Source organism: Saccopteryx bilineata, chromosome 2 (genome assembly GCF_036850765.1).
Source record: "Saccopteryx bilineata isolate mSacBil1 chromosome 2, mSacBil1_pri_phased_curated, whole genome shotgun sequence".
Taxonomy (NCBI): Eukaryota; Metazoa; Chordata; class Mammalia; order Chiroptera; family Emballonuridae; genus Saccopteryx; species Saccopteryx bilineata.
The window spans coordinates 65,974,122-65,995,303 of NC_089491.1; the positions used below are offsets into that span (position 1 = coordinate 65,974,122).

The following is a 21,182-nucleotide window of genomic DNA, read 5'->3' on the forward strand; positions in this document are numbered from 1 at the left end:
CATTCACTGCTGGTGGGAATGCAAATTAGCACAACCATTATGGAAGAAAGTATGGTGGTTTCTCAAAAAATTAAGAATAGAACTACCATATGACTCAACAATCCCTCTACTGGGTATCTACTCAAAGAACATGAAAACACTAGTAGGCAAAGACATGTGCACCCTCATGTTTATTGCAGCATTATACACAGTGGCCCTCAATAGAGAGGACTGGATAAAGAAGATGTGATACGTATATACAATGGACTACTGCTCGGCCATAAGAAATGATGGCATAGGGCCATTTATGACCATGTGGATGGACCTTGTGAACAGTATACTAAGTGAAAAAAGTAAATCAGAAAAATCTAAGAACTGTATGATTTCACACATAGGTGGGGTATAAAACTGAGTCATGGACATAGATAAAAGTGAAGTGGTTACCATGGGAGGTGGTTGGGGGTGAGGGGACTAAAGAGGGACAAATGTACAGTGACAGAAAATGATTTGACTTTGGGTGATGGTCACACAACACAATCAGATACTATGAAAATGTTTACCTGAAACCTATGTACTCTTACTGATCAGTGTCACCCCATTAAACTTAATTTTCTAAATTTTTAAAAAAATCACTGGTAAAACATGACTGCTCTACTCGGTTGCCTCTCTTGACATGTAGTAGCAGATCTAAAAACAGTTTTTGTATTCTACTCACCACATGCAACATAAAAATTTTATCACAAAATGATAAATTTGAAATGAAAGAATATGTAGTACTTTAAAAGATCAATTTTAAAGGATTTTTTTTTAAGTAAGAGAAGGGGAGATACAGAGAGATTCCCACATGCTAGAGCCTACCGGCCAAGGCCCAAAACTGGGAATTTTAATTGATTACAAATGCTCTGGTGTTCAAGAGATGGATCTGGGTAAGGCGACATGTTAATCTACTCTTTTTCAATTTTTTTGTATTTTGGAAGAAAATACTATAATCAGTTCTTTATTGTCTCAGTACCTTGGGGAACGAGTTATTGAACTGAACTTTCCAAAGAATTAAAGGTTTAATTTAAGAATTCAAACATTTTTTTTTACCATTATGGATTTAAATGTTTATGAATTACACTCTTAACTTTTTAAGTGTTAAAGAAATTTTAATAGTATATATTAGAATATATATTAGAGACATAACATTTTATCATGCTTTTTTATAGTTGGATTCTTTATAGCATTTTATACTCTTGAGTACTTTTTAAAAATCCATCTTATTCCCTTAGCTCTCTTGGTACCAATTTCCACTGCTTCTTCCCTGTTCTCTTTTTCTTTCTCTGCCAGTACTTTCGCAGTTTTATCTATGGATCCCTCTTTACCCTTGTCCTTTCTCCTCTTTTCTTCCTCCCACAAACATTTATTGCCATATATAATTAGCACTGCTTTATAAGGGTACATTAGAGTATACCAAGTAGGCATTTATTTGTTATTAGGTGAGTAAATGTTAACTCTCTTTGCAAATATCAGTGAGTACTGAGATCATACTATATAATTACTTTTCAATATTTAATCAACTGAGATCTTTTTTTTTTTGTATTTTTCTGAAGCTGGAAACGGGGAGAGACAGTCAGACAGAATCCCGCATGCGCCCGACTGGGATCCACCCGGCACGCCCACCAGGGGCGATGCTCTGCCCACCAGGGGGCGATGCTCTGCCCCTCCAGGGCATCGCTCTGCGGCAACCAGAGCCACTCCAGCGCCTGGGGCAGAGGCCAAGGAGCCATCCTCAGCGCCCGGGCCATCCCCGCTCCAATGGAGCCTTGGCTGCAGGAGGGGAAGAGAGAGACAGAGAGGAAGGAGGGGGTGGGGGTGGAGAAGTAAATGGGCGCTTCTCCTGTGTGCCCTGGCCGGGAATCGAACCCGGGTCCCCCGCACGCCAGGCCGACGCTCTACTGCTGAGCCAACCGGCCAGGGCCTCAACTGAGATCTTTTGAAGAGAGAAACTTATTTTATTCACCTTTGAATCTCCAACAGAGAGCATAGCACCTACCACAGAGTGTGGGTTTAATAAATATTTGTTCAATGGATGAATACTGTGAGACTTATGATACCTAGAAATACAGTGGTCTAGAACTATGCTCTCTAACACAGTAGTCTAGTAGTACTTCTAGATTGACTTACACATAAAGCTACTATATAACTATATTGTAAATTAAATGATAGTTTTGTAAGTGGTTTCATCAGCTTCTCTGAATAACTATTCTCTAGAGCAGTTATATTTGTACTTATTGCTTTCCCAGTATGCTATCTTAAAAGGTAACTGATAATAAATTGCTTACTTCCCTACAGTTTGCAGTCTGTGCTGGAAGATCTCCTGGTTGCTACTTCTGATGGACTTCTTCATCTTATTCATTGGGAAGGAATGACAAATGGAAGGAAAGCTATTAATCTTTGCACAATACCCTTTTCAGTAGATCTGCAATCATCTAGAGGTAGTTATACTTTCTGCATAGAGTGGAACCAGATGTTTAATATTTGCTGTAATCTAGTTAGATATTTTCTATGGATGAACATCTGTTTTACTACTTTGGAGTTAATTATTGCAAGGGAGGTTTGTGTGTCTCAGTAGACAGGAATAGTTTCATGGTTTAGTGTTTTTAGGTCATTTTTGTCCTTTTAACTGTACTTACAGGGTTTGTAAGCAAAAATATGAGGAAATTATTATATTTATATTCATACTTGTACTTATTTTTTCATCAGCAGGTTCATTTCTAGGCTTTGCAGATGTGCACATCAGAGACATGGAATACTGTGCCACACTTGATGGGTTTGCTGTGGTGTTTAGCGATGGTAAAGTTGGATTTATTACTCCAGTGTCCAGTAGGTTTACTGTAGAGGTATGACTTACTTTTAATGTTCTCTTTATTGTGCATTGATTAATTTTAGTCTGTGTTACTAAATCCCTCCACCACTTTTAGGAATTATTTTTAGTTAATTTTAAAAATCAAAACTATACATACTAATAGTTATAAGTAGACCAATAATTTTATTAGACATTTTAAAGAAAAATGACAGTGCCTGCCCTCTGTCTAGATCTTTTTTTTTTTTTTTTTAACAGAAAGAGAGTCAGAGAAAGGGATAGATAGGGACAGACAGACAGGAATGGAGAGAGATGAGAAGCATCAATCATCAGTTTTTCGTTGTGACACCTTAGTTGTTCATTGATTGCTTTCTCATATGTGCATTGACGAGAGGGGGTGCTACAGCAGACCGAGTAACCCCTTGCTCAAGCCAGCAACCTTGGGTCCAAGCTGGTGAGCTTTTGCTTAAACCAGATGAGCCCGCGCTCAAGCTGGCGACCTCAGGGTCTCAAACCTGGGTCCTCCACATCCCAATCTGACGCTCTATCCACTGTACCACTGCCTGGTCAGGCTGTCCAGATCTCTTCACATTCAATTTCCATTGTTGTAGGCAACTACTTTTTCTTTTTTCTGTTTGTTTGTTTGTTTATTTATTTATTTTTTGTATTTTTCTGAAGCGAGGAGGCAGAGAGACAGACTCCTGCATGCGCCCAACTGGGATCCACCCAGCAAGCCCACCACGGGGCGATGCTCTGCCCATCTGGGGCGTTGCTCCATTGCAACCAGAGCCATTCTAGCTCCTGAGGCAGAGACCATGGAGCCATTCTTAGTGCCCGGGCCAACTTTGCTCCAATGGAGCCTTGGCTGCGGGAGAGTAAGAGAGAGGAAGGAGAAGGGGGAAGGGTGGAGAAACAGATGGGCGCTTCTCCTGTGTGCCTTAGCTGGGAATCAAACCCGGACTTCCACATGCTGGGCCAATGCTCTACCACTGAGCCAGCCAGCCAGCCAGGGCTTTTGCTATTTATTTTTACTATTCTGTATTTCCTTTAATTTTTAGTTTTTAGGCTGTATTTGTATACCTCCCACTGTGGAAAATGTCATGTGCTTCTTTCTTATCTGTTTCCATCACATACTTCTCAATATAGCTGTTGTGGTTTTGATTATGTTACTCTTCATTGTTTACATTGTTATTGCTTTGTACACTTATATTAGTACCTGTCCCATGTAAGATGTTATGATTATTTTTCCTTTCCTGTGGGTTTTCTCTCCTACTTGGAATTAATAATTGTTAGTTCTTTACATTAGCTTAGTTTCTATGTATTTACCATTAACTCAACCCCAAACTGTCTGCTGGTTGTATAAGTATCCTCTTTAAAACGTGTAGGTATTCTATTGCATTGTCTTGAAGAATTTGCTCTTGGAGCCTCTGGCCTGCTCCCCTCTGGGCTGCTTGCTCACTATCTATACCTTTAATACAAGTTGTATTTTGGGGCTCTTCATCATTATCTGGAGGATTTCCTTTATTCCCTTATTTGTATGTGATAATTTCATAATTAATGGTTAATTTATGTATAACTAGTTAATTTATAAATTTTATTGCTGTGATATAAACCCAAATTAAAATTCTGAATTCATTGATAAGCTCTTTGGGGTTTGGTTGACTGTGATCTTCACTTTTTGGTGAGCTAATTGGATTGTTTCCTTTTTTCCCATCTCTATATCCAGACTTCTTTTGAGAAGAGGCCTGCAGTTCTTTCCAGTAAATAAGTACTTGATTGGCCCAATAGTCTAGGATTCAGGAAGTAAACTTTTACTTAGCCCTGATTTCATTGTGAGCCAGAGACCACTGTACCTTTTTTGTTTGTTTTTTGCTTCTTTTTCTCTAAAGAAAAAGCCCCACTTTTCTGTTAGACTGGAGGTGTGGGGTGTTTCTTAGCAGCTCAGATTGGGGAGATACTCCTAGAAGACCCAGCTGCTGCTTAAACAGGCTTTGAGCCAGTGCTACTTGCAGTTCAGCCTTTCAGAGACTCTGAGTTCCCAAGCCTTTTGTGTACCTGTCAGGTAAATTTAGCTTTCTCAATAGCTTTACTGCCAGTTAAGGATTCTACTCATCCTTATACTTCTCAGCTTCTAGAATTTTCTGATACTACCTCATCTCCCATTCTTTATCCTTGCTAGTTTATGCTTTTTGAAAAAAAGAGTTAGGATTTTAAGAGTCAGAGAAGTTAAATATCCATGTTCAGTCTCCTCTTTTTAACTAGAAAAGATTTTAAGGGTTTCTTTAATGGTTTATTTTTTCTACATGACATCAGCTTTAATGTTTCTAATAACTATTTTCTATTACCAACCTTATTATTTTTTTTACAAGGTATAAAAATATATTTTAATTATGTTTGAGATTTAAATGTTTTTATTGTCTGACCAGGCGGTGGCACAGCAGATAGAGCATTAGCTGGGACACAAAGGACCCAGGTTCAAAATCCCAAGGTCGCCGGATTGTGTGTGAACAGATTCAGCTTGAGCGTAGGGTCACTGGCTTGAGTATAGGCTCATAGACATGACCCACAGTTGCTGGCTTGAGCCCAAGGTCACTAGCTTGAGTAAGGGGTCACTGGCTCAGCTGGAGCCCCCCAGTCAAGGCACATATGAGAAAGCAATCAATGAACAACTAAGCTGCCGCAATGAAGAATTGATGCTTCTCATCTCTCTCCCTTCCTGTCTGTTCCTATGTCCCTCTCTCTCGCTGTGTCACCAAAAAAAGGGTGAGGGTATATTAATCAGGAGGAACACTGTTGGGGGATTTTTGGATACTGATATTTTTGGTGAGTGGTAATTCTACAAGTGTTTACTTTGTGAAGCTATTGAGATGTACATTTTTGTTTTGTATACTTTTTTCTAATTTATTATAATTTGTAATAGAAAGATTAAACAATAAAGACACTCTAATGCAGTGGTTCTCAAAGTGTGCGCCAGGGCACACTGGTGTGCCCTAGAAGATTTCTAGGTGCGCCCAATGGTATTCCAGAGAAATATGTGCCTGTTGGGGACCAAAAAACCAACGAGGTTTTTGGAGTTTAGATTTTGGGGGGACAGAGGTGTAGGGAATTGGCTATAAACTGACAGTCTGCCCAACCCCCCACCTCACTTGCCTGATTAGGTTGCAAAAGGCTGTTAAGCTGTGTTGCTGGATTGTTTACACTACTCCCTGTGTTCCCCAGAAATACTGGAGGCAAGTTTCTTCTATCTTTTGTTTGATGTAAAGTTAAGACGATATGTATGGTGGGGGTTTTCTGCACTCAATACAATTAAGAGTAAAAAGAGAGGAATTCTTCAATGTATTGATGAGCAAATGAGAGTTTGCCTTTCAAATATATGCCCAAACATTGAAGAAATCGCTAGGACACATCAGGCTCATGTTTCTCATAAAAACAAGAATGAAAAAACTTAACACATTCGTGCTGGGACCTACTGAATTTACTAAATCTTACTAAGAATGTTTCTATATATATAAAAAGATAACATTTTTGCCTTTTTAATTTTTTAACCCCTGTTTTTTATGAATTCTAAAAAGCATAATTCAAAAAATGTAACAAAAATGTTTTTTAATGTCAGAATAAATTTAATTTTGTTGGATTTATCTCATTTAATTATCATAAAAGCACACTTGGACTTTATATTTTTTCTTTAATATTTGACTTAATTATTATAACATATTTCTCAGAAATTTGTATATAGTGCACCTACAATTATATGTAGGATTTTAAATGCGCCTCGACTTCAGAAAGTTTGAGAACCACTGCTGTAATGACTCCCAATATATAAATTGGAGAAGCAGCCAAAGTTCTTAACAGTGGCTTTTAAAGCCCTATATATCTGGCTACCTGTTACCTTATTTTTTGTGCTTCTTTCTCCACTCCATCTTTTTTTTTTTTTTTTCTGAAGCTGGAAACAGGGAGAGACAGTCAGACAGACTCCCGCATGCGCCCGACTGGGATCCACCCGGCACGCCCACCAGGGGCGATGCTCTGCCCACCAGGGGGCGATGCTCTGCCCCTCCGGGGCGTCGCTCTGCCGCGACCAGAGCCACTCTAGCGCCTGGGGCAGAGGCCAAGGAGCCATCCCCAGCGCCTGGGCCATCTTTGCTCCAATGGAGCCTTGGCTGCGGGAGGGGAAGAGAGAGACAGAGAGGAAGGAGGGAGGGGTGGAGAAGCAAATGGGCGCTTCTCCTATGTGCCCTGGCCGGGAATCGAACCCGGGTCTCCTGCACGCCAGGCCGACGCTCTACCACTGAGCCAACCGGCCAGGGCCTCTCCACTCCATCTTTTTAGGCCTTTTAAATGTTCTTTGAACATGCCAGAAAGGCATTTCGTGATAGGGCCTTTGTACTTCATATATCTCTTTCAGTATTTTCCTCAAAACATACTTTCATAGGGTAAGTCATTTAATACTGCATCCTTCACCTATACTCCATCTTCCCCATAATTGCTTTATTATATAGATTACAGTGTATTTTGGAGAATACTTTTAAACCTTCATTGTTTTGCTTTATTTTAGCAGCTTCATGGAGTTTGGCCACAAGATGTTGTTGACGGAACTTGTGTAGCAGTAAATAACAAGTATCGACTAATGGCATTTGGTTGTGCGAGGTAATTGATATAGAGTTCTGCATTTTAAGAATTATTGCCAAAAGTAGTGTTTTTTTAAACATTATATGTTCTTAACATACTTGTTATCTTTGTCATCCAATCATAATTTATGAATCAGCTTTAATATAAAATCTAAAAGTATTTTATTTGATTGAAACAAGTCCAAAGGGAAGATTTTGGAGTTTATCTTAATTTGTGAAAGTGAGCTTTTCTTCAGTAGTAATAGATCGAGTTACAAGATTAAAAATTAAATCAGTTAATGTGCTGGCCAGGGATAGCTCGGTTGGTTAGCATCATCCCGAAGAACAGAGGTTCCAGTTCAGTTTCCAGGCAGGGAACGTAGAGAAACAGATTGATGTTCCTGTTTCTCTTTCTCTCTCTATCTCTCTCTCTCCTTTTCCTCATTTTCTAAAATCAATAAAATAAACATTAAAAAAATCAGTTAAATTTAGGGTGTTTTTGTTTAATAAGATCAGAAAGATATATCTTTTAAATAATCCTTTCTTTTTAAGATATCATTGTTGACAATGTCTTTGAATCACGGTGTGCCTTAATTGAGGAGCAGATTTAAAGCTCATACATACAATCAGTTTATTGCCTTCATTCACATAATGCTGGTTTTACAAGTAAAATAGAATACATTTTATTTGACAAAATATCTTTGTATCTGCTATGTACCATGTACAATTATAAGCACTTGGGATACGTTAGAAAACAGCAAATATACCCAACTGTCAAGCTTATATTTTAGCTCAAGTAAAAGATTATATAGGATGGACCAAAAGTAGGTTTATATTTGTGAGTACATGACACAGTTTATTTTAGCATTAATATTTAGTAAATATTGTATCATTTTCCATAATAACAACTGTAAACCTACTTTTGCTCCACCTTGTATCAGATACTTACAGTAATGACTTATAGTATGTATAGTGCTCTTTAGTGTTCGAAACTTTATTAAATATAAAATTCCATTTCACCCCAAAAATGAGACTTAGTGTTTCTGTAGAACATACATCTAATATAATCTCCAGCTACAAGTATCAATGTATCATCTTTTTAGTATAAATAATACACATGTACACGTCACCATCATTACACTCTCAATAAGCTCTATGTAAAGTGAGGAATCTTTATTCTCATCACATTGCTTTTTACTGCAGAGGTAAATGTAGAAATATAAGTAAATTTTAACATACAAGAAAGAAGAGGAAGAGTTTTTTTTTCATATTTATGAACTTGATTTGGTCACATTTTGTTTAGAATTTTAAAATCTATGTTATGAGTACATTTTGCCTATTCTTATTATCCTAGTTTCTAACTCTCCTTGTCACATTAAACAAGTTAAGGAAGGGTTTGTTCCTCTCTCTTTTCTGTTTATCTTTGAAGGTATGGTCAAATTTGTCAGTGAAGCCATCTGAGCCTAGAATTTTCTTTATGGGAATTTTTTGTATAACCAATTTAATTCAGTTTTAAGAATAGATTTAAGAAGATTCAGATCTTCTGTCTCTTCCTAATTAATTTCAGCAATTAATATTTTTCTAGGAATTTTTTTTCATTTACACTGTCAAATTTATTGATGTAAAGTTTATAATATCCTTTTTAACTTAAATATTGTAAAGTAAAAATATCTTTACAGGAAAGTGCATAATGCAAATACTCACTTTTACAAATAAATACATATAATACAAAGACCCATCTGTTCACAACTGGGTCAAGAAATAGAACATTGCTGGCCAGTGTGTTTTATCCCCGCTACATCCTAATCACAACTTCTGTTTCTTCCCCAACTCACTTAAATATAACCAATCATCTGTCTTTTGTGATAATCATTTCCTTGTCTTTGTAGTTTTACCGCCCATGTATGCATTCTTAAAGAGCATAATTTTGTTTCACCTGGTTTTGAACTTTATGTGACTAGAATCATATTCTTTTATTCAACATTCTGAAATTTATCCATGTTCTTTGCCAGTAGCTGAAATAGTTTTTGATTGATTTATAAATAATTTTCCAGTGTATAAATATACTATAATATATCTGATTTGCTGTTAGTGGACATTTACATTATTTTTTTGGTTTCCAACATTCTCATAAAAATAACCTAATACCTTTATCACACATGAGAAAATGATAAATCCCTACTAAGATCTGATACTCAATTCATGTTGAAATTAACCAAAATTTCTTTTATAGTTCCTTTGTTCCAACTACAATCAATCAAAAGTCATGAATTATATCTGGTTATGATTTCTCGTTAGTAACCTTTTACCTGTAATAATCCTTACAACTTTTTTTCTTTTTATGACTTCTTTTTAAAGAGTCCATGTCAGTTGTTATAGAATGTCCTATATTGTAAATTTGTTTTCTTTTTTTCATAATGGCAGTTTTTCTAACACTAGTAATGACTGAAATTTTGAAGCTGGTTCTTGTTGAGCCAATACAGTCAGTGACTAGGGAGCTCACAGTGTGCATCAGCATTTAGAGGAAGCTCAGAGACGTAAGCAGTGGCAGATGTACAGTTTCACATCACGTATGTTCAGAGCTAGCACCTAGGGGTCTAGCAGGACCTGATAATGAGAATTCAGGAGAGGTACTCTAGACCAGTGGTCCCCAACCCCCAGGCCGCGGACTGGTACTGGTCCGTGGGCCATTTGGTACCGGTCCGCAGAAAAAGAATAAATAACTTACATTATTTCTGTTTTATTTATATTTAAGTGTGAACGATGTTTTATTTTTAAAAAATGACCAGATTCCCTCTGTTACACTCGTCTAAGACTCACTATTGACGCTTGTCTCGGTCATGTGATACATTTATCCATCCCACTCTAAAGGCCGGTCCGTGAAAATATTTTCTGATATTAAACTGGTCCGTGGGCCAAAAAAGGTTGGGGACCACTGCTCTAGACCTTCCTCTGGGAAATGGTTAGACTTGGCCTTCAACCTTTCAGTCACCCTAGTTTTCTTTGGGTGAGAGTACCAGCTCTTGTTCTGTTGTGATCATTGGCTGGGGTATAAGTTTTGTGATTGTAGCTGTGTGACACAGCAGACTAGTGACTTCTAGCTCTGATCTGTGTCCTTAGAATTCTGTGAGAAGCCAGCTTTCTTTTAGTATGCCAGTCTGCAGGGTATTAGTCATAACTTAATATTTACATTTATATTTAAAGGTTTGTTTAGATTCTGGTTTAACATTTTTGGCAGGCATGATGTTATGAACTTCTTATGGCATAATGTAGCAATAATGTTGAGTTTTCCTAGTATTAATGCTGTTCAGTTTGATCACTTATTATGGTGATAATAGCCATATCTCTGTTATAAAGATATTTTTTTGCTTTGAGATTAGTAAGTAGTGTTTTTTAATGAAAAAAATTTACTCTTACAATGAGCTGATGAGAAATGGAAAGTAAAATAATTAAAGAGTATAGGTACTGTAGAATACTTACAAGGTTAATTTTCAGTCTTTATAAGTATTGACTCACACCTACCTCTTACCTTAGAAATATAGTTGCACTCTTCACTGACTTGTTAGCGCTCAGCAACCCAGAGTTAGCATTTGACAGTTTGTCAGATGCAAAGCAAAAACCTACTGGCCACTTAGTGTTGTCTTTCAGCAAGGTGTTTGATTGGGCAGGTAGTGTGGAAAGCTATATATTCTAGGCATTTAGCTTCTGCCTAAGATGGAACAACAGATCAGATTTTCTTTCCCACCTGAAAAACCAAACAAGAGAGTGGACAAATAACGTGAAATACGTGTTTTGAATTCAAGATATAGGACATCAGGCAACAAAAGACAGTGATCCTTGAAAGATAAGAAACAAAGTAAGAAACTGTACAAATGCCCCCAGTTTAATTACTTTGAGAAAGTTTCCAGGACATTGCAGGAGGTTGGAAAGTAGAGCGTGGCAGACTCCCCGATTTGGGTCCATGGAAAAGAGTGTAGGAAGACCAGAGCAGGTAAGGCTTGCCGAACAGACTCCAAAGGGAGAGTGGCACAGAGGGAGAAGGCCAGAGATATAGATCTAGAGAGGTCCCTTTTGAGTATTAAATGGAAACATGGTAAATATAAAGAAGACCCAAATCAAACATTGCTGAAGAAAAGATTAATATTAACTTGAATATGGCAAAATAAAATACCCAAAATAAAACACAGAGAGGAAAAAAAGAATTAAAACAGAGTATTAATAAGCTGTGGGGTAACTTCAGGTGGCCTGTTATTGCAGTTACTTTATTTTGTCCCATTCTTAATCCCTGAGAAGCATTAAACCTGGCTGTAAATGTATCAGAGCTGCTGTAGGGAAACCATCTGACTTCTTCCACAAAGGAGCAGTCGTAAGGGCTAGAATGTTCTGGCAGTGACAGCCATTGTCACCCTAAGGTGTGCAAAAGCAGCACTAGTGTTAAAAGTATTTTACAAACAATATTTGTGTTACATTTTTTATCTGAATACTCCATAAGCAAAATGTTTTTTTTTTTTTTAATGATCATTGAATTTAGTTTTGAAATGTTTAGAAATTAGATAAATTTTTAGATTTGGTTTCTGGTCCTTCATAAATTTGACCTTTGTAAAGGTGTTTTAAATGATATAATTACATAGAATATATACACAAAAGAGCGTGTATCATGTATAGATTTAAAGAGTAATGTGATACACCCTGACCAGGCGGTGGCACAGTGGATAGAGCAGGGGTAGTCAACCTTTTCATACCTACCGCCCACTTTTGTATCTCTGTTAGTAGGAAAATTTTCTAACTGCTCACCAGTTCCACAGTAATGGTGATCTATAAAGTAGGGAAGTAACTTTACTTTATAAAATTTATAAAGCAGAGTTACAGCAAGTTAAAGCATATAATAATAATTATTTACCAAGTACTTTATGTCAGATTTTCGCTAACTTTGGCAGAATAAATCTTTATAAAACAACTTACTATAGTTAAATCTATCTTTATTTATACTTTGGTTGCTCCGCTACCGCCCACCATGAAAGCTGGAACACCCACTAGTGGGCGGTAGGGACCAGGTTGACTACCACTGGGATAGAGCATTGGACTGGGACATGGAAGACCCAGGTTCAAAACCCCGAGGTTGCTGGCTTGAGCCCAAAGGTTGCTGGCTTGAGTAAGGGGTCACTCGCTCTGCTGTAGCCCCCTGGTCAAGGCACATATGAGAAGCAATCAATGAACAACTAAGGTGCCACAATGAAGAATTGATGCTTCTCATCTCTCTTCCTACCTGTCTGTCTGTCCCTCTTTCTGTCTGTCACACACACATACACAAAAAGTAATTTGATACAAAAATAATAAAATGAGAATCTTTGTAAGTTACCATCTGACATGAGCAACAGCACATGTGCTGGTGGAGCCCACTGCTTGCCCCTCTTTACTCCCCTCTTTCTCCACCAGGGCAGTACTAATTGGCAGTTAGTGTATATTAGGTCTTTGTTGCATTTTTACCACAAATATATTTATTTGGAGCAGTAAGCATCAGCTCCCATAAGTGCTTTAACCGGAGAGGGAGGGGGGGAGAGAGAGAGAGAGAGAGAGAGAGAGAGAGAGAGAGAGAAGTGGAGGAGGAGCAGGAAGTATCAACCTTCATATGTGCTTGACTGGGCAAGTCCAGGGTTTTGAACCAGCGACCTCAGCATTCCAGGTCATACTTTATCCACTGTGACATCGCAGGTCAGGCTGCTATATTACTATACGAATATACCATAGTTCATTTTTCCTTTCTCTTTTCGCTGAACATTCAGACTTCTTTTTTTTTTTTTTTTTTTTTTTGCCCTTATACACAATACTATCAAAAACATTATATATGACAAGGATATTGATATATTTAGAGGTGAAATGGCTAGATTACAGAATATGCATTTGTTCAAATTTATGAGACAACTAAAAATTACTTACGAAATCATTTTGTTCTAAGTTTACATTACTATCAGCAATATATAAGAGCGACCATGATAATGCTTTTTATATTTTGTGTTTATCTTTTTTTGCTAAAAGTGTTTTGTTTTTTTACAGTGGTTCTGTACAGGTTTATACAATAGATAACACCACTGGAGCTATGCTGCTATCTCATAAACTAGAGTTAACTGCAAAACAATATCCTGGTGAGTCTTCTTTCTTTTTCTTATTTTAACATTTTTAATGTACAGGTATGTGTAGTGAATGCTACTTTCAAGTGATTTATGCAATTGGTCAAATAGTGATAAAACAGACAACAATATGCTTTGTGATGCAAGGATTCCTGTGTAACTAGAGAGATTCTTGGGATACATTGTTTATCCTTTCATTTAGTCCTCTCTATCCTTACTTAGTTTTAGCCCCTGTGTGCCTCTGGACTTTTCTCTGTGACCTGACCTGATTTCATTGCTTCTGTTATTTTATCCCTTCCAATTCAATTTCTCCATTCTACAACAACTGACTGACTGCTGTAGGCCAGACACTGTTCTAAATGCTGGATACCCAACGATAAACAAAACAAGTCTTTCTGAACCTTTCAGTGCAGTGGTAGTCAACCTGGTCCCTACCGCCCACTAGTAGGCGTTCCAGCTTTCATGGTGGGCGGTAGCGGAGCAACCAAAATATAAATAAAAGATAGATTTAACTATAGTAAGTTGTTTTATAAAGATTTATTCTGCCAAAGTTAGCGAAAATCCGACATAAAGTACTTGGTAATTATTATTATATGTTTTAACTTGCTGTAACTCTGCTTTATAAATTTTATAAAGTAAAGTTACTTCCCTACTTTATAAATCACCATTACTGTGGAACTGGTGGGCGGTTAGAAAATTTTCCTACTAACAGAGATAAAAAAGTAGGTGGTAGGTATAAAAAGGTTGACTACCGTACTGCTTTAGTGAATCCTGTCCACAGAATTAAGTTTAAAGTCTATGTCATTGGAAATGTTTTTGACTGAGACAAACAGAAAACCCAACTTATTGTGGCTTAAACAAATAGGATTTATTTTCTCAAATAGCAAGAAATCCAGAGGTAAGCTGCTACTGGCATTCATTTGGCTTTTCCTTCACAAGGTAGCTCCTGAGAGCCGAACATTACTTCTGCAGTTGAGTCAAAAGAAAGGAAGAAATTGATGACACCTTTTTTTTTTTTTTTTTTTTTTTTTTTTTTTTTTGGTGGAAGAGCAGTTAGGAAGGCAAAAAACTTTTTTAGAAGCAACTCCACCTACTATCTGCTTCATCTTCCTCTTACATCTAATTGGTTGTAAATATATCACATTGCTACTTTAGGCTTTTTTGAGCCTTCATGGCAGAAGTGGATGAGGGAGAACAAGGATGGGAATAGATGTTAGATTAACCAACTAGCAGAGTCTGCCACACGTTAAGGTCTTTTGCCACATCTCTCTGATATTATTTCTTGGTTCATTCTGGCTTTATGTCTCTGTAATTTTACCCCAGTGTTAAAAGAAATTCCAAAGGTTTTGTTTTTTAAGTAGCCGGTTCTAAACAAATTAATAGGTATCTATGTCCTCGCTACCTACTGGTATTTTAAAAAAATACCTACTGGTATTTTCAAAAATTAATTTACATAAGTGGAAAGAAAAATATTTTCATTTTATTCTTCAACACTATATTTTTACAAACAAGATGTCTGTGCCTGTTGACATATAATTTCTCAAACCTTGGAGTCAGATTGGGTACAATCATCTACATTTCTATTCCACACGGATTTTCACACACTTTAGTTTTTTCACAGCAACTCCTGAAAACCCCTCTTCACAAAGATGTAACATCAAAATAAATGTAGCACAGCCTAATGTTGTAACTGAGTATTGTGTCCAACAGATAATGCATATCATTATATTTCTCTTGAAAATTATTTTATGGAACCCCTTTTGAGTTTTCCACAGTGCCATGGGGTACCTGGGCACAGGCTAGGAACCACAGTCTTATGGTTTATTTAACCACCAAACTACCTGCAGGTCCTTGAGAGTTAGCAAGTTAGCCTTTGTCCTCTTTGTTCTCTTTACTGAAATGCCTCTTTAAACCATATTTCTACATGAAGGGTATATATTCATCTTTCTACATACAGCATAATGAACTAGATAGAATACTATTTCCTATTTACACAGGGGGCCAGTTCACTGTCCCTCAGACCGTTGGAGGGCCGCCACATACAGTGCTCCTCTCACTGACCACCAATTAAAGAGGTGCCCCTTCTGGAAGTGCAGCAGGGGGCCGGATAAATGGCCTCAGGGGGCCGCATGTGGCCTGCGGGCCGTAGTTTGGGGATGCCTGATATAAACTATAAAGGTCCGCTTATAGTATTTTTCTCTAAGAAAGCTTTTACAGCTACTTACAAGAATAGAGTAATATATAGTTTGATTATGGTTGTTGGCCCTTCTACTTTTTTTTATCCATACTTATATTATGCTGTTCAGTACAGAAGCCACCAGCCACAGGTGGTTTTAAATTAAACTAATTTGAAATTAAGGAAAATAAAACCTTATTTCCTGCCTGACCAGGCAGTGGTGCAGTGAATAAGCATTGGACTGGGACTTTGAGGACCCAAATTTGAAACCCTGAGGTCGCGGGCTTGAGCGTGGGCTCACCAGCTTGAGCGTGGGATCGTAGACATGACCCATGGTTGCTGGCTTGAGCCCAAACATCGCTCGGTTGAAGCCCAAGGTTGCAGAGTCTAAGGCTTGAGCAAGGGGTCACTGGCTCGGCTATAGCCCTCCAGTCAAGGCACATATGCGAAAGCAATCAATGAATAGCTAAGGTGCTGCAGCTATGAGTTGATGCTTACCCTCTCTCCCTACATGTCTGTCCATCCCAGTATCTCTCTTTCTCTACCTAAAAACAAACAAACCAACCTTAGTTCCTCAGTTGCATAATCATATCTAAAGGTTACATAACCACATATAGCTAGTGGTTATTAGGCCAGGCAAATATAGAACATTAACATAATTTCAGGAAGTTCTATTGATTGCTTCTGTTGGATAGCACTGAATGCTTTAGATTGTTCTCTTTTTTTTATTATTTTTCCATTGATCTGAGAGCAAAAGGGGGTAAGGAGGGAGAGAGAAAGAAAGAAAGAGAAGCATCAACTCATTAGTTGTTCCATTTAGTTGTGTACTCATTGATTGCTTCTCATACTTGCCCTGACCAGGGGTTGAACTCATGCCTTTGGTGCACCAGGTCAGTGCTTTATCTGCTGAGCCCACCATGCGGGAGACCAATTTTTCTCTTTACCCAGAATCTTGGGAGTGCCAATTCTACCTTCGGTTATCTACTGAATTTCGCTCTTGTGGTCTTTGTTGTGGAGGAGCTCTCCCTCCTTCATTTATATAACTTTGAGCTGTAAACCTGCTGAAGATGTAGGGAGACTTGTATTGTCATCCTATATCTTGAACAGAGACTATCTTTCTTGTTTTGTTCTGCCTCCATTAATTGATTTTTACAGGTTGTGGTGCTTTAAGAGTTCTTACATGATTCAGTGATATTCACTCGGATTCCCAGACTCATGTTATCCAAGACCCCTTTTTTATTTTTGTATATAGGATGTGGTTCATCCCAGCCTTCTATCCCTTCCAACCTTACTCCCCACCTTCCACTCCCACCTGCCTTAGTTCAAGCATTAACTGGTCTCATTTTTAGTTTCTCATCTTTGCTCCTGGAGAGCTTTCTTCCTTTCTTAGAAGTTCAGCTCTGTAACAGAAAGTCTTTGGATTACTTTTTTTTATAAAATGTTATTGATTAAATTAAATTTAATGGGGTGACATTGATCAATAAGAGTACATAGGTTTCAGGTAAAGATTTCTATAGCATTTGAACTGTTCTGTTATGTGCCCAACACCCAAAGTCATATCATTTTCTGTAATGGTATATTTGTTCCTCTGTACTCCCCTACCTCTGGTAACCATTTCAGTTTTATCTATGTACGTAAGTCTTAGTTTTATATCCCACCTATCTGTGAAATCATATACTTTTTAGTTTTTTCTGATTTACTTAATTTCACTCAGTATTATGTTCTCAAGGTCCATTCAGGTGGTCGTAAATGGCAACATGTCATCATTCCTTACGGCTGAGTAGTATTCCATTGTATATATGTACCTCATCATTTTTATCCAGTTCTCTATTGAATGACAATTTGATTGTTTCTGTGTCTTGGCCACTGTAAATAATGCTGCAGGGAACATGGGATTGCATGTATCTTTACATAACAAAGATTTTGAGTTTTTTGGTTAGATGACCAGTAGAGGAATTGCTGGACCATTGGTAATTCTATTGATTTTTTTGAAGAACCATTCTTTCTTCCATTATGGTTGAAGCAGTTTACATTCCCACCAGCAGAGTATGAGGGTTCCTTTTTCTCCACAGCCTCTCCAACACTTGTTATTGCCTGTCTTGTTGATAATAGTCCATCTTCTAACAGATATGAGATGGTATCTCATTGTAGTTTTTGATGTGCATTTCTCTAATAGCTAGCAAAGATGAGCATCTTTTCATATATCTTGGTCATTGTATGTCTTCATTAGAGAAATGTCTTTTCAGGTCCTTTCTCCAATTTTGTGTGTGTGTGTATGTGTGAGAGAGAGAGAGACAGAGAGAGAGAGAGAGAGAGACAGAGAGAGGGACAGATAGGGACAGACAGACAGGAAGAGAGAGAGATGAGAAGCATCAATTCTTCGTTGCGGCACCTTAGTTGTTCATTGATTGCTTTCTTATATGTGCCTTGACTGGGGGGCTACAGCAGAGCGAGTGACCCCTTGCTCAAACCAGCGATCTTGGGCTCAAGCTGGTGAGCCTTGCTCAAACCAGATGAGCCTGCAGTCAAGCCGGCGACCTCGGAGTTTTTATTTATTTATTATTTTTTAATTTTTTTATTTTTTATATAAATAAAATTTTATTTTAATGGGGTGACATCAATAAATCAGGGTACATATATTCAAAGAAAACATTTCCAGGTTATCTTGTCATTTAGTTCTGTTGCATACCCATCACCCAAAGAGAGATCGTCCTCCGTCACCCTCTATCCAGTTTTCTTTGTACCCCTCCCCCTCCCCCTCTCCCTCTCCCTTCTTTCCTCCCCTCACACCCATAACCACCCCACTCCTGTCCATGTCTCTTAGTCTTGTTTTTATGTCCCACCAATGTATGGAATCCTGCAGTTCTTGTTTTTTTCTGATTCATTTATTTCACTCCACATAGTGTTATCAAGATTCCACCATTCTGCTGTAAGTAATCTGAAGTCATCATTTCTTCTAGCTGAATAGTATACCATGGTGTATATGTGCCCCATCTTCTTTATCCAGTCTTCTATTTTTTTTTTACAATGATTAAAAGCCTTTAGGCAAACTCTTGGCCAACACAGCAAGAATCCATAAAGAGTAGTGTCCTTAACATCTTCACCAAGTCCAAGTTGGCCCCATCACCATGCCAAATTCCTGAAAAATGCAACCCAACCACAGTTCAGTCTGTTAGGAGCTGTCACAGGGAGCAGGAGTCCAGGAAAAGTCCACATCCAGGAAAAGTCCTCATGGCACTGGAATTGTTGTCACCATTCTATACTTTGCGGCTCATGTCCAAGTCCTAATGACCACTGCTTCTAGCTGGTAATGATTCAGGTAGACTGGAAAAGCCATTTGCAGCATGCGTGGATATGGAGCTTCTGTTCTCCTCTGCCTGGAGAGATGAGACCAGGTTGCTTTTCCCTGGAGCTCTGCGACTGTGTCATGGTAAAGAGAACCTTGGGATACACTAGGCTGGGTGGCAAAGGTAGATTCATAATAGAAGTTGGCAAAAGGGGGAAAGAGAGCTCTAAATTAGGAGTAGGTCCCAGCCTGAAATATGAGTGGGGCATTGAGGTAGGAGGGATAAAGGAAACACTATATATTAAGCAAAGCAGCAGAAAATAGGACTATCAACACCCACAACAGAGATCTTTGAGAGAAGAATAAAAAACCTGACTATTCAGGCAAAACATAGTTAAGTGGCCCTTGTGCAAATGAGATCAGTTTACCTGCTTCTTGGAAGAAATACCCTAGGCTCGTCCACAGTGTCGTAGATGGGGCTGATGGCCCTGGGCTTCAGTGGCAAACCCCAGCATTCTGGGCAAGGTTAGGTCATAGGTGGCTGGAGCAGGGCTGGAAGAGACTGAACCCTCCCTTAGAGGAGCGAGGGGGAAGCCTACCTTCCAGTGTCCCTGTTTCCTCACAACAGAGGCATGTAAGCCTGGCAGGCTTTAGCTCAATGACCTTCCTTTCCACTATTGAAGCAGGACCCAGATGGCATCCTATGAGACCCCTTTGGGGTGTTGGAGCCTTTAAGGGTGTATCCTAAAAGCTGGTAGTTCCCCTGATCTCTATTGGGCTTTTTCTGCCTCTAGGTATCTTAAAAGCCATGCTCAGAAGATCTCGCTGAGGGGTTTGAGGATCCCCATCCGCCTATATAAATCTTTTCCATATATCTGGAGCTATTTGGAAAAAGACAAAAGAGTGTTATTAGCTGGATCTAATAAAGAAGGTAGTAGTTTGCAGGTGAAAAAGATTTGGTGTCTTCTGTTCATCAGCATTCAAAAGAAATGTAATTTTTTTTTTTAAGTAAGAAGCATGATATGGTAGACCCATAGGAGTTCCAGGATATGACTACCCCCTTTGAAATTTTTTTTAATTGTCCTTAAAATGTTTGCTGAGTACACTTTAATAATACCTTAACTTTAAAGATTGTAAGCATGACAAAATACAGTAAATGCTTTTGCTCCATATGCAGGAGCATTTTCAGTTTAGCCAGTTTAGGAAATCCAGTAATAGAACAATGCATACAGACAATGAGCTATAACATGCTTAGTAGCCTCTCCTGTTCTGACAGAGGTTACTATAGATCCGGAATATGTATCCACTGTAATGTGGACATACGACTGTTTGCCAAATGAAGGTATATGAGTAACATCCATCTGCCAAAGTTGTCCTGGTAAGGGTCCTTGAGAGTTAACTCCAAATGAAGGGGCAGTATAGGACCCCTTGGACAGGATTTCCCAATCTGCCGTGCTGCTTCCTGAGAAAGTTGAAACTGTTTACACGGGGCTGTAGCGTTCTGGTGATGAATAGTATGAGACTGACTTGCTCGGTCTGTCATGGTTGCTCCATATAATTTTCTTTTGGATAGCTTGATCAACAAGGGCATTCCTAGGCCCTGGCCGGTTGGCTCAGTGGTAGAGCATTGGCCTGATGTGCAGGATTCCCGGGTTCGATTCCCAGTCAGAGCACACAGAAGAAGCGCCCATCTACTTCTCCACCCCTCCCCTTCTCCTTCCTCTCTGTCTCTCTCTTCCCCTCCCGCAGCCAAGGCTCCACCAGAGCAAAGCCACCCCGGGCACTAAGGATGGCCCCATGGCCTCTGCCTCAGGCGCTAGAATGGCTCTGGTTGCAACAGAGCAACACCCCAGATGGGCAGAGCATTCCCCCCCCCACCCCTAGGCATGCCAGGCGGATCCCGTCCTCGGAGTTTTGAACCTGGGTCCTCCGCATCCCAGTCCAACGCTCTATCCACTGTGCCACTGCTTGGTCAGGCCTCTTTCAATTTTTTAATTGGATTGTTTGCTTGTTTATTGCTGAGCTTTGTATTAATCCTTTATCAGAGCTGTTGTTTGTAAATATCCTTTCCCATTTGGTTGGCTGCTTTTTTGGTTTTTTTTTTTTTTTTTTTTTTTTTGCTGTGCAGAAGCTCTTTAATTTTTTATAGTCCTATTTATTT

General features: G+C 38.6%; 1 protein-coding gene across 2 annotated transcripts in view; it reads left to right on the forward strand.

Moving 5' to 3' along the window:
• RIC1 (RIC1 homolog, RAB6A GEF complex partner 1) overlaps positions 1-21,182 on the forward strand; it is a 166,215-nt gene that overhangs the window by 91,962 nt on the left and 53,071 nt on the right. Inside the window, exons 5-8 of one of the 2 annotated variants that reach the window (XM_066257208.1) lie at positions 2,314-2,456; positions 2,728-2,861; positions 7,380-7,471; positions 13,486-13,574. In XM_066257208.1, coding sequence (XP_066113305.1) covers positions 2,314-2,456; positions 2,728-2,861; positions 7,380-7,471; positions 13,486-13,574 — 458 coding nt within the window. Of the gene's footprint in view, positions 1-2,313; positions 2,457-2,724; positions 2,862-7,379; positions 7,472-13,485; positions 13,575-21,182 lie in introns of both variants that reach the window. The other variant, XM_066257207.1, reaches the window with a different exon arrangement.